Source organism: Mobula hypostoma, chromosome 3 (genome assembly GCF_963921235.1).
Source record: "Mobula hypostoma chromosome 3, sMobHyp1.1, whole genome shotgun sequence".
Lineage (NCBI taxonomy): Eukaryota > Metazoa > Chordata > Chondrichthyes > Myliobatiformes > Myliobatidae > Mobula > Mobula hypostoma.
The window spans coordinates 38,170,785-38,183,616 of NC_086099.1; the positions used below are offsets into that span (position 1 = coordinate 38,170,785).

At 41.2% G+C, this 12,832-nt stretch overlaps 1 protein-coding gene across 2 annotated transcripts in view; it reads left to right on the forward strand.

The window, feature by feature from the left end:
* The window catches only part of parp8 (poly (ADP-ribose) polymerase family, member 8), a 376,390-nt gene that overhangs the window by 188,903 nt on the left and 174,655 nt on the right, over positions 1–12,832 (forward strand). For both annotated transcript variants that reach the window (XM_063042902.1, XM_063042903.1), the window contains one exon: positions 8,725–8,819. In XM_063042902.1, coding sequence (XP_062898972.1) covers positions 8,725–8,819 — 95 coding nt within the window. The remainder of the gene's footprint in view (positions 1–8,724; positions 8,820–12,832) is intronic.

Sequence of the window (12,832 nt, forward strand, 5' to 3'; positions counted from 1 at the left end):
CAGATCTATCCTTGTCTATGATCAAATTGAAACTAATGGTGTTATGATCACTGAAACCAAAGTGCTCCCCTACACAGACTTCTGTCACTTGCCCTAATTCGTTACCTAACAGGAGATCCAATATTGCATCCCCTCTAGTATATGTACATCAAAATCATACGCTGATATGCGTCCATTTGTGTTAACAACCAACACGACCTCAGGGTGAGCTGGGATAGCCCAAAAGTGTCGTCACACATTCCAGCACCAACATAGCATGCCCACGATGTTCAACAGAACCACTAAGCAACAACAGTAACACTACAACAGCAACAAAAACAAACCCCTTTCCTCCCCTCCCACCCACCCACCCACTCAATCACATACACACAGATGGACTTCCAGCCGCAGAATAGGCCAGAATCTTGGCCCCTCGGACTTACAAACACAGTCTGCCGGCATCATCCCTCCAACATCTGGACATGATGACTCAGTGCGTCAACCATTGACCCTCGACTTGAAGACTCACCAACTTCATTCTCTGACTTTCAAGCTCTGCTTTCGACCCCAGGATTTGCCGATCACAGAACTTTGAATTCTGACCCTCAAACTCTGGACTCGCTTGGACCGCCGATGCCAGGACTTACAGGTTTGGGAGATTCACTGGTTCTTGTTTCTCTTGCTTGCACAGTGATCAGTCCTGGGACTTATTGACCCTGGAGGGTTCACCAACCTGGAGGGGGTGGGATTTGTGGCCAACCTTCATCCATAGGGCTTTCCAACCGCAGTCATTGACCATTGACCACTGCGGTTTGATGCTCTTCATCTTCTTCATCCTTAGCACCTGCCAACTGAATATCCATCCACAGGGATACACGGACCACTGGTTTACAATCACAGACCACTCTAACCTGGACTCTAATTCCAACCACTGGCTCCTGCTCTGACACCTTGTTAACTGCCCTGACCTCTAACACCCCCTCCCTGTCCCTGAATGCTTTCCTGACCCTTAACTCCCCATGCTGCCCCCAAATCCATCCATTTAAACCCAAAAACACAACTAAATCCGAACCGTGACCTCAACGGGCGTCACAGCTCAGTGCCATCCTAACTGGAAGATCACCATCTTCAGGCTGAAGTGAGAAATCCTTTCGAAGTTCAAAGTAAGTTTAGTATCAAAGTACATATGTGTCACCATATACAACTCTGAGATTAGTTTTCTTACAGGCAGACTCAGTAAATCCATATTAGAATAATAACTATAATAGAATCAATGAAAGGCTGCACCAACTTTAGTGTTCAACCAGTAAGAAAAAGTTAACAAACTGTGCAAATACAAAAATAAATAAATAAATAATAATAAATAAATAAACAATAAGTATCAAGAACATAAGATGAAGAGTTCTCCAAACAGGTCCATAGGTTGTGGGAACATTTCAATAATAGGACAAGTGAAGGGGAATAGAATTTTCCCCTTTGGTTCATGAGCTTGATGGTTGAGGGGTAATGATTGTTCCTGAACCTAGTGTGTGTACTGAGGATCATGTACCTTCTTCCTGATGGCAGCAACGAGAAGAAAGCATGACCTGCAAGGTGAGGTCCCTGATGATGGATACTGTTTTCCTGTGACAACGCTTCCTATAGATATTCTCAATGGAAGGGAGGGCATTATCATATCCACTAATTTTTGCATGATTTTCCATTCAAGGGCACAGGTGTTTCCATACCAGGCTGTGAAGCAGCCAGTCAATATACTCTCCACTACCCATCTATAGAAGGTTTGTCAAAATTTTAGATGTCATGCCGAATTTTCGCAAACTTCTAAGGAAGTAGAGAGGCTGCTGTGCCTTCTTAGTAATTGAACTTATGTCCTGGGCATAGGATAGATGATCTGAAATGATAACACTGAGGAATTTAAAGTTGCTGACCTTCCCCAACTTGGATCCTCCGATGAGGACTGGCTCATGGATCCCTGGCTCCCTCCTCCTCCTCCTTCTCCTGGTCAACAATCGGCTCCTTGGTCTTGCTGATATTGAGTAAGAGGTAATAATGGCACCACTCAGTTATATTTTCAATCTCACTTCTAAATGCTAATTTATCACCATCTTTGGTTCAGCCTTCAATAATGGTATCATCAGCAAACTTGAATATGGCATTGGAACTGTACTTAGCCACACATTCATAAGTGTAGAGAAAGTAGAGCAGGGGGCTAAGCACACAGCCTTGTGGTGCACCTGTGCTGACGGAGATTGTGGAGGAGATGTTATTGCCAATCTGAGCTGAATAGGGTCTGCAAATGAGGAAATCGAGGATCCAATTGCACAAAGAGGTATTGAGGCGAAGGTCTTGAAGCTTAGTTTCGAGGGGGCAATGATATTGAATGTTGAGCTGTTGACAATAACAAGCATCCTGACATATGTAACCTTACTGTCCAGATGTTCCAGAATTGAGTGAAAAGTCGATGAAATGGAACCTGCTGTTGACCTGCAGCTAGAGTAGGCAGATTGGAGTGGATCCATATCGCTACTTAGGCAGGAGTTAATATGTTTCAACACTATTTATTACAGCTGCAGTCTCTGCTATTTGGTCAAAGCCAATGTCACCAATCTTTGTAAACAGACAGAAGTATTTACTGAATAGTTCCCATGAAGACATTTTCCCTTAAAATAGCTGAATGAGAAATACATTTGGCTCTGAATATCTGGCAATACTCTATGTGCACAGAAATATTCATTCAAAAAGTATTCTTGAGTTAATTTTGCCACACACAATGTGTATCAACTGGATCATCCATATGGCTATGTGCAGGTGGAGAGCCAATAAAGACTGCCAGCTTTTCTTCATATAGTTGAAGCTCATATTTTAAATTTTCAGAAGTGTACTTTATCACTGTGACCCAACAAGTTTTCCATCAATACAGAAAACTGACAGATGCTGGAAATCCAAAGCAACACACACAAAATGCTGGAGGAACTCAGCAGGCTAGGCAGCATCATTTACATAATATTGGTATAGTTCCAATTTTCTGCTTTTGATTGTATTTCAAATGCATTTAAAAATATACAAATTACTAACACTGAGCAGCTGTTAGGACCTTACTCCTCTCTCAGAGTTTTAGGCAATCAGATTGTGACGTGCTGATCCTATCCTAAATCCATAGGTCATCGCCTTTGCCATAGGTTAGATTACTCTTGTCTCATTTGCGGCTTCATCTGGGTACTTGCTTTGACAGGTACATGTGTAAAGGAACTGGCTATTCAGCTGAAGATATGAATAATGCCCCTTCTGAAAAGTATTTCAGTGTAGACAAACCCTCTTTGTCTCTCATCTTGTTCCATCAGTGCCAGGTTATGATTACACGCAGATAATAAACAATCAGTTACATTATTCCATACTACTTAACATTATTTTCATGATTTTCACTATTTAGTGAATTTAAAGGCATGTTTACTTCAGACATTTATCCAGCCATTTTATTTCTTCACGGTTTAATTTAGATATTTTTTCTCTGTTCATTTATTCCATTTGATCTCCTTATCAGTCAGGGAAAACTATGAATCGTAACAGGAGCCACAATCAGTATCAGTATGTTTCTGGGATTCTTTTTACCAGACAATAAGTTAGATGTTTGTTAGAGAAAAAGTAGCCTGCCATACCCATTAAGCTGACAGGTTGGTGTGCAGCCTTGAGCAGATCAAAGAAGTTTCCTTTCACTTACATTTTGATAAGTTAGCCAGGTCAGAACTAACTCAGTAAATGGCAGGAACCTGGATAGAGTAGAACAGTGAGACATTGTGGGAGTTTTTGAAAGTGATAACACAAGTAAACAGGATGTTCTAGCTTTCTTTCATCGGTCGGGGTATTGAGTAGATGAGATGGGATGTCATGTCAGTACTTTCTCTGATGAGACCGCACTTAGAGTTTTACGTGGAATTCTGCTCAAGTAGTGGGGAAAATGTGGGGAAATGGTTCACAAGGTTGAAATGTAGGAGGCTGAAGTGTGACCTTGTGTAGGTATACAAAGCCATAAGGAGCATAGATAAGGTGAATTGTGAGAGTCCTTTATTCCCCAGAGTAGGGGAGTCTAAAACAATAGATTTAACATGAAAAGGGAAAGATCTGAAGAGGGCCGGAGGGACATCTTCTTCATACAGAGGTCGGTGACTATGTGAAACAAGCTGCCTTCAGGAAGTACTACAGAGGAATCGGCTATAATCACTAGGCTTAAAAGACATTTGGACAAGAACAAAACTAGGAAAGGTTTAGAGGCCAAACATGAGTAAGTGGTTCTAGCTCAAGTGGACAACTTGGTCAGTATGGCTAAGTTGGGCCGAAGGGCATGCCTCTGTGCTCTGGCTCTGACTTAGCACTGAATGTAAGCTGCCATTTTGTAACAGCTGAAGGGTAATCTGGCGTATTTGGATGTACATGGTGATAGACGTGTTCACAGCTGTAACCCAGTAGGTAGCTATGCATCATGCAGCTAAATTTCTTCTTAATGAATTGTGCACTTTCTTCTTGAAAACTGAGAGCTTGGCATGGCTGTCTGTAATAGATTTCATCTTGAAGCTGTGCCTGAGGCACAGTGTAAGAGTATGTTACTGTTTGGCACAGGTGAGGAATAGATTGGAACTGGTAATAGTTTCTGACAGGTAATTGCACGGTTCAGCATGAACGGCTTGATACTACTACACTTTTGTGCTTTTCACACAGCTTTGAGTGAATGGCCAGGGAGCTCACTTTATTCCAGCCAAAGGGGTATTAATGAAGCTGTAAAAGCCTCAAAACAGGATCAATCGGTTTGTCATAAGCATGGTTGACTAACCGTTTGACTGCTGTCATTTCTACAAGGGGCCTTTCCCTGGACATCCAGTGTAACAAATCTTTTGGGCCTTAGGCATTTTGATTGCACAAATTACAGTCTTTGAGAAAGATCTTTGACCCAGAATGTAAACATGACGAATTCTGCAGATGCTGGAAATTCAAGCAACACACATCAAAGTTGCTGGTGAAGGCAGGGCAGGCAGCATCCCTAGGAAGAGGTACAGTCGATGTTTCGGGCCGAGACCCTTCGTCAGGACAGTCCCGGCGAAGGGTCTTGGCCTGAAACATCGACTGTTAGACCCAGAACATTATGTTTGCTTTTTGTTTCACAGAATGCTACCTGAATGCTACGCAGAAGCATATTTCCAGCATTCTCTGCTCTTATTGCTAAGTCCTGTGATGTTGCTCAGGTCCTGGCTGCGTTGGTGTGAACAAGTAGGCACAGCATGCACTGCAGATGTTCTTCCTGCTCTCTTTGCCTTTGAATAACCCAGATCATCTTTAAGCGCATAGATGCAAGTCATTCCAGAAATAAAACAGAAAAGCTGTACTGATGTTCTATGGAGCTTGAAAGAACCAGGTTGTATTTTTCTTTCTGCTTCCACCAGAACTCTAGCAGTCAACCAGTCTGAGGTCTTGCATCTCTCTTTCCCGTACCACAGATGATACTTTGTCCTCCAGAGCCAATATTTAGGCCAGGACATGTTTTGCATACCTAAATTCTGCTCTATATCATATAAGACCATAGTATTATGGTCTTAAATTGGCTTAACCTGGATGTGAAAGTTACAGCAAAATGTCCATTTTTGACATGCAATGCACGAGCAAGATTTATTTGAGAGTGAATCACAAAATGGTCCATGGTAACTCACACAGACCAAGGATCTCCTTCTGGAATTCAGATGTCTGACATCCCATGGTTTTCTGTCCCAGAAAACACTTATGCACAGAACATTTACATAATCCATGGAATTAGTAAGCAAGGGTTCCCAATAATTAAGATCTAGGCAAGTTTCTAATGAGACAGTTGTTTTTGCCTATGGAGATGAGGGATAGTCAGACTAGAAGAATTTATGAACTGGAATAACACATGAAAAATTCTGGAGGAACTCAGCATTCCCTCATCAGGACTGATGAAGGATCTCGGCCTAAAATGTTGACTGTTTATTCCTTTCCATAGATGCAGCCTGACCTGCTGAGTTCCTCCAGCATTGTGTATGCGTTACACTGGATTTCCAGCATCTGCAGAATTTCTTGTGTTTAGAAATTATAAATTATTCCCTGTATGGAACTCAAGTTGATAAATACACCTAAAACCAGATTTTCTGGACACCATCACAATACCAGTTCTGGTACTTTGTTATATATAAATTGGTTACTACTTTTCTTACGTGACATCTAACATAATAGTCCTGCTTAAGCAGTTCCCAGGGACTGAGGATCGCTTGCTTCTATTCCATTTTAGTGGGGTTAAGGTGGGATCTGCTATTCATACTACAGGTGGGGCAATAAGTGTTCATTGGGGCAGATGGTTGGGTAGTTTTGAAGTTGGTAGGGACTTCAGGTTCTCAAAAACTTTCTGAATTCTCCAGCACTATTTTGAGTGCTAATAGGGCCTGCAGATTCCCTGAAAAGGTGGGGATGTTACACTTTTCCATAGAGTCTGAGAACATCCTTCTGCATCTTGTTCAGATCAGGCTCAGAAAAAAGGTTTTTGTATTGAGAGTTGAGTAAATGATGTGACCAGAGCTGGCTGAATTTGGGCAGTTGTTCTGAGAGGACACTCATATTGATTAATTTTGATAGTAGATTCATATTATTTTGCAGTCAAGTTGTATCCCTTCAGAGCTTTGAGTTGCCTACTGTATGTGAACAAAGTCACATTAGTATATGGGAGGGTAGGGATCACTGCTGCCTGGCACATCATGAGCTTTGTGTCTAGTCCTTGAGACTCATGTTTCCTCCATTGTCCAAAGGCTTATCTGGTGCACTGGCGATAGTAATGAATTTTACTGCTGAAAGGCGACTCCTAAGATATACTTAAAAAACATTCCTTGTCTTCCAGGGTTGTGTCATATGTCCTTATTGTTGGGGTTGTTGTTGTGCAATAGGGACAAGCTGAGGGAGAATCTTGATTTTTCTGATTTTTAATTACATTACATTATCTCATGAGTTACTTGGAATTTGGCCTCCGAATGCATAAATGTACAAATCTTGTCCGTAGTTTAGTGGTTAAGTTGGAATGATCTTGGTTCTTGAGTGAAAGTAAAATTGCTTAAACAACAGCAGGAAGCTTGTTGGATGTGTGTTGAAATTTTGAGGTGAGAAAAATTACAGAAAGTATTGGGGCTATATATAGCCTAGCTAGTCGAGTTTCCATGAAGATCTGTTGTGCGGTTTTCCTGTTGATTGAAATCATGTTTTACTTGCCATCATGTCGCGGATGTTAGATACAGCCAAATTGTGCCCAGTGACCATATTATGTGCTATTGAGTTCCATGATGCCCTGAAGTTTTTGCACCAGCTAAATTTGTGAAGGATGCTCCATAATCCTTCTCAGTTGATGGAATCAAAACCATTCTGATATCAAGAAGGACAAGACACTACTGCCTACAATTATATTGGAGATGTGTCACAGTGAAGATCTTCTACTGTTTCTGTTGATGAATGGAATCAACACTCTGTTTCAGAGTTGTTCATCAGTCACTGGGAGGAGGTGGCTGAGGAGGATCTAGTGATGACTTTGCCTGTGGGTGACTATGACAGGATCTGTACTCTGTAGTCTCTGCAAACAGATTTATCCCCTTTCAATTATCACATTTCCAGGGTTCCCTGCCATATCCTCCTATTCCCAGACTTAGGAAATGAGGCCGTGAATTAATGACTGACGTTCCTCTTTGCCAAGTTTTTGAGTTTCAGCAGGGCTACTACCATCTGCTGCTGAAGCCTTGTTGTTTTCCACTTGGCATCTGGCCTTTTCAACTCTTGCTGGTCTTATCATTCTGGGTGGATTAACAGTAGATCATTAGTTGAAAAGTGACTTGAGAGATGCGCAGGCTGTGAAAGGAACAACTGAAGCACAATATTGTTAACAGGTGCCCCAGGTGGCATATTCGTCTATTCGGTTCTGGATATACAGGCACATTTTTCTTTCTACTTTGTAGTTTGATTTGCCAATAGAAAATGCTGGATAAGTCATTGGCCTGAAATATTAACTTTTACTTTCCTCTTTGGAAATGCTGCCTAATCTGCTTTTACTTGAAGTGTCTATCATCCACAGTTTTGCACTTTTCCTGACAGGGTTTCTTATTTTGCCTCCTCATTTTGTATTTTCCTGACTGTGTTAGATGAACCAGTTAAATGGGCATAGGTGAATACAATGCTGGACATCTTCCTGGCTTCACCTATCACTTTCTAGCTCTTCTTATTTCCTTTTCCCCACCTTTTTGTTCTGGCATTTTCCTCCTTCCTTTCCAGTCCTGAAGAAGAGTCTTGGCCCAAAACGTTGACTGTTCATTTCTACAGATGCTGCCTGACGTGTTGAGTTTTTAAAACATTTTTTGTATGCCCCCGGGTAAGATGCTTCACTCCTGACATTCTGTGTGTTCCTATGTGACAGGTATGCTGCCAGTAACTACTTTAAATTTTCAGAAGCTGGACAAGAGCTGTAAGCAATAATTATGAAGGGAAGTCTCTCCTGGATTAAATGAATGTTCACAAGAAAGATGCTCAAGCATCCACAGTATTCCTGAAAGAAAAATTGTTGGGTTGTTTAAAGAATGAAATCCTCATGTTAATACTCTAGATAGTCTTTTGAAATTAGAAAACAATCTATCTTCTCAGTGGAAAGTTTTCATTAGTCACAAATGTATACTTCTTTGGGTTAAGTGCACACTAATTAAATTGTGATTACAATTTCAGGGAAACTATGATGGTGAACTTCATAAGCATCCACAGCTCGAAGCTGACCTGGCAGCCGTGAGAGAGATCTATGGCCCTGCCGCAGTATCCCTCAGGTACACTACCCTTTGCTTAAGAATGATCAGCCCTACATTAAAGGTCATGGGAATGTTCTCAGCTTGTGCTAGTTTAAAATCTGTTCACTTCTGCTACTCACCTTTGGAAGTCTGAAATTACTCCAGTGACCAATTTCCAGTATCTCATCAAATTTGAGGGAAAGATCGATAGAGGAACAAGACTACAATGGTGAATTTTAGTTTCAAAATCTCTTTGTAAGATAAATAAAAAATAGGAAATAAGCAAGAAGAATGCTGACTTCTGAGAGTATCAATGTGTTGGATATATCTATTGCTGCTTGTTGACTGCAATTTATCCTGGTGAACTATTATAGATAAATAAATTGCTGAGTAGATGGTTTATTCATACATGTCAAGCTCACTTTTAATAGTGCCAAAATGAATGAATGTTCTCAGTGTTGAAAATTGCAGTGTAGGGATAATGGTGATATCTCTGTTTTCTATTTCACTATTTGTGGCTATTGTTCTCCCATGTTGTCAGGCAAGATGATGGCATAATGGAAGTTTTCAGACTACAAGAGGATATCATGATGACTGTTTGTTAAAATGATTTACATTGTTCAATGCTCACAGCCAAGCTCTTGACCCTTCCCCACACCAGGGTAATCCTAACATTTGTAAACCTCAGTGCCTTGCCATCTGGTCCATGTAACTCCTGCGGCTCCCTCAGCTGAGCTCATTCATGAATTTAAAGAAGTAAAGCCAGATTTTTAAAGCTTGTTTTTTCTGGTTTCAATAAAGGAACACTTTGTAATTCTTCAATATAATCTAACAATGCCCAGATAAGGAGATAAAAATTGGATAGTTTCCCCATATTCAACATGATTCCTCCATTTATTATGGAAGATTATAACTAAAATATAAAGCCTAAGTAATTTTAAAAGAATTTTAAAAGGGAAGACGTAAGCAAAACAACTAGCTGGTTTACGGTGTAAAGGTCTGCTTTTTTCCGAGTTCTCCGACTTGAGAATTGGCAACAAACTCTTCGCCACCAATGAGAGAAAGAGAGGGAAAGTGTGATCGGAGCACCCACTCCCTTTTAAAAAATCTTTCTATAAAGTAGTATCTAAAATATTATTTATTTTATTATTAATTTACTATTTGAAATATTTCCATTTAATTTCTTTATCAGAAATGCTTGGAAGTATTTGAAAGAAATTGGCATTTTTTTTCAAATTAATGTATTATTTTCGAATGTTAAATCTATTCAAATATTTATATTTGTTTAATTACTTTTCATGATTTTAAAATAATACTGAATGGCTCAAAAACTGGGTGTTCTTTAGAAGACAGTTCTACATAAGTACAGGGTATAGTTTGACGCAGTTAATTTATTTTGCTCGAATTGTATATGGTCTTGACTTGGTTATGGCAAATGATGTATTTTATAATATGGGAAGCTCTTTTAAGGCACATTGTTTTATCATACAAAATTATCCTGGCTGTCTCCATATTCATCCCTGGAAGTTTCTCAGAGGCAAGTTTATCATTTTATCCCAAAGTTAATGGGGCTTGTTGTTATCTGCAACATCAGCCCTATTATGAAATTTTTGAATTTAATTGACTATGTCTGAAAATCAGAACAAATTTGTACATAAATTTCCCTTAGGATGTTAAATTAGAAGCCATCCTCATTTATGATTACAATTGGCATCTATGCATGAACAGATGAACAAGCAGTACTTTTGGAATCAATGATTTAGTTTGGCTGTAGGAATATCCCTTTCAGCCTTTGCAGTTCCCATCAATCAGCAAGTCACTTCTGTGATCTCTGTCCATGTTATTGGATCAACTTTACAATGGCACAAATTTTCAAGCTTTGCTTTGCAACGAGTTCAAGTTTCAGGATCCAATCCTTGGATTTCTCCAAATATGTCCTATCTGCAAATTGATCAAACAGTTCAAGGTCACATGGAACAGGGAGAGTTTATCAAAAATACTGCAGATTTTTGAAGAAAAATATTTTACTGACATTGCAGTCTCTAAAGGGCTGAACATTTGACTTGAGCAACAGCCACAAAATGCTGGAAGGACTGTATAGGTCAGGCAGCATCTATGGAGAAGAATAAATCGTTGACATTTTGGGTTGAGGCCCTTCATCAGGACATGAAAGAAAGGGGGCAAGAAGCCTGTATAATGCCCTGGTTATGATTTCTACTGCTAATCCTGCAGCATATTTCATTTCATAGCTTTCTGTAAAAGCAGTGTGTCCTGCTGATAGAGTGTTTTTGTCATGGCCCCGACAGTTAGTTCCTAATATTCTCCTAATTCCCTTTTCCCCGTGTTCTCCTGGGCTCCTTGATTGCAGCACCTGATTCTCATCTAAATCTGCAGCATAAGAACCCTGGCTTTGCATCCACTTGTGGCCAGATCGTTGCTTCAGCCTGTGTGGTTGTTCACGTTCTCGGCCGCTTAGAATAGCGTGTTCTAAGTTTTGTTTCTGCACTGTTGTTTGCCTGTGGTAACTCTGTCTCTCCGTGTTAATAGGAACATTGCATGCCGCCTGTCTTCCCGTTCATTCTCACGCCTGCTGTTCCCCTCAAATCACGCTCGCACCCTGGTCTGCATCCCTGCTCTGCCTCGTTCCGCCGCCCGCCTACACTCTCTGTTGGCTCGGTGGTTAAACGCCGCGCTCCCACTGCAATGACCCGGGTTCAATCCCCGGTCAAGCCTCACTTACTCCTCTGCTTTCCTCTGCCTAATCCTCACTTCCCCCGCCTTCCATGCAACCATTAATAAACACTCATCAAATTACTCTCCCTGTGTCAGTGTCCTGCATTTGGGTTCACCCGTTCTCTCCGTGACAGTTTTGTTTTTGGCTAAAGATAATGGGCTATGATGTTCAACTTAGAAATTTTCTGTCAGCCAATCAGGATGGTAGAATTAGGAGAAGGTTCTAGAGAGAGTTGGGCGGAGAGAGGGTTGTGACGGACAGTGGTGGGATTCGTGGTCTTTTTGGCGGGAGACACAGAGAAGAGAAGATTGGGAGAGACAGCCATGGGATTCAATCCAACAGGAAGACACAATTGCAAGGAGTGCTTCACGAGATGAAGAAGTCCAAGAGGCGAAGTTCTACGAATAATTGGTGATGAGAATCCAGCGCCATGAGTAACCGTCATGCACAGCTTTTGAACAATACGAGCTCCAACGTAATGTGCACACTTTAGCTGGTTAACTATGATGGACCATTTTTTTCCTTCTTTTAATAACTGTTTGAAATTAGTGAATACACTTTCTTTATAATTATATGTGGCTATTTCTTGCCAACGGGTAAGTGTGTCTGGGCAGTATTTAGACAGTGTTCACTGAAGTCGGGTTTCGGTTAACCAAAACATCCCAACTTTCCTGTCTGACTTAACCCCAAATCTTACCGTGCCTCGATGTATACTGCTTATAAAAGGTGGCCTTCTCACCGCTGAGTCTCGTGGCTGTAGCAGAGTTGGCTAATGAGCCAAGTTTGTATATGGGCCCAGTGAGGGGGCCACACCTGAATAAGAAATGGGGAGAGGGGAAGGTGGCAAATGATAGGTGTGACCAGGCGAGGGGGAAGGCGGGTGGGTTGGGAGCGGACGGATAAAGTAAGAAGCTGGAAGGGGGTAGGTGAAAGAGGTAAAGGGCTGAAGAAGAAGGAAGCTAATAGGAGAGGAGGGTGGAGCATGGAAGAAAGGGGAGGAGGAGGGGACCCAAAGAAAGGTGATGGGCAGTTTGGGAGAAGAGAAAAGGTGAGAAGGTAACCAGAATGGGAAGTGGTAAAATAGAGAAGGAGGGAGGGAGGGAAAGTTACTGAAAGTTAGAGATATTATCTGTTCATGTCATCAAGTGGAGGCAACCTGGACTGAATATGAGGTGTTGCTCCCCCTACCTGAGAGTGGCCTCATTGTAGCAGGAAAGGAGGCCATGTACAGATATGTCAGAATGGGAGGTCAAATTGAAATCGGTAGCCACCGAGATTGTATCTTTTGCAACAGACAGAGCAATGGTGCTTGATAGTT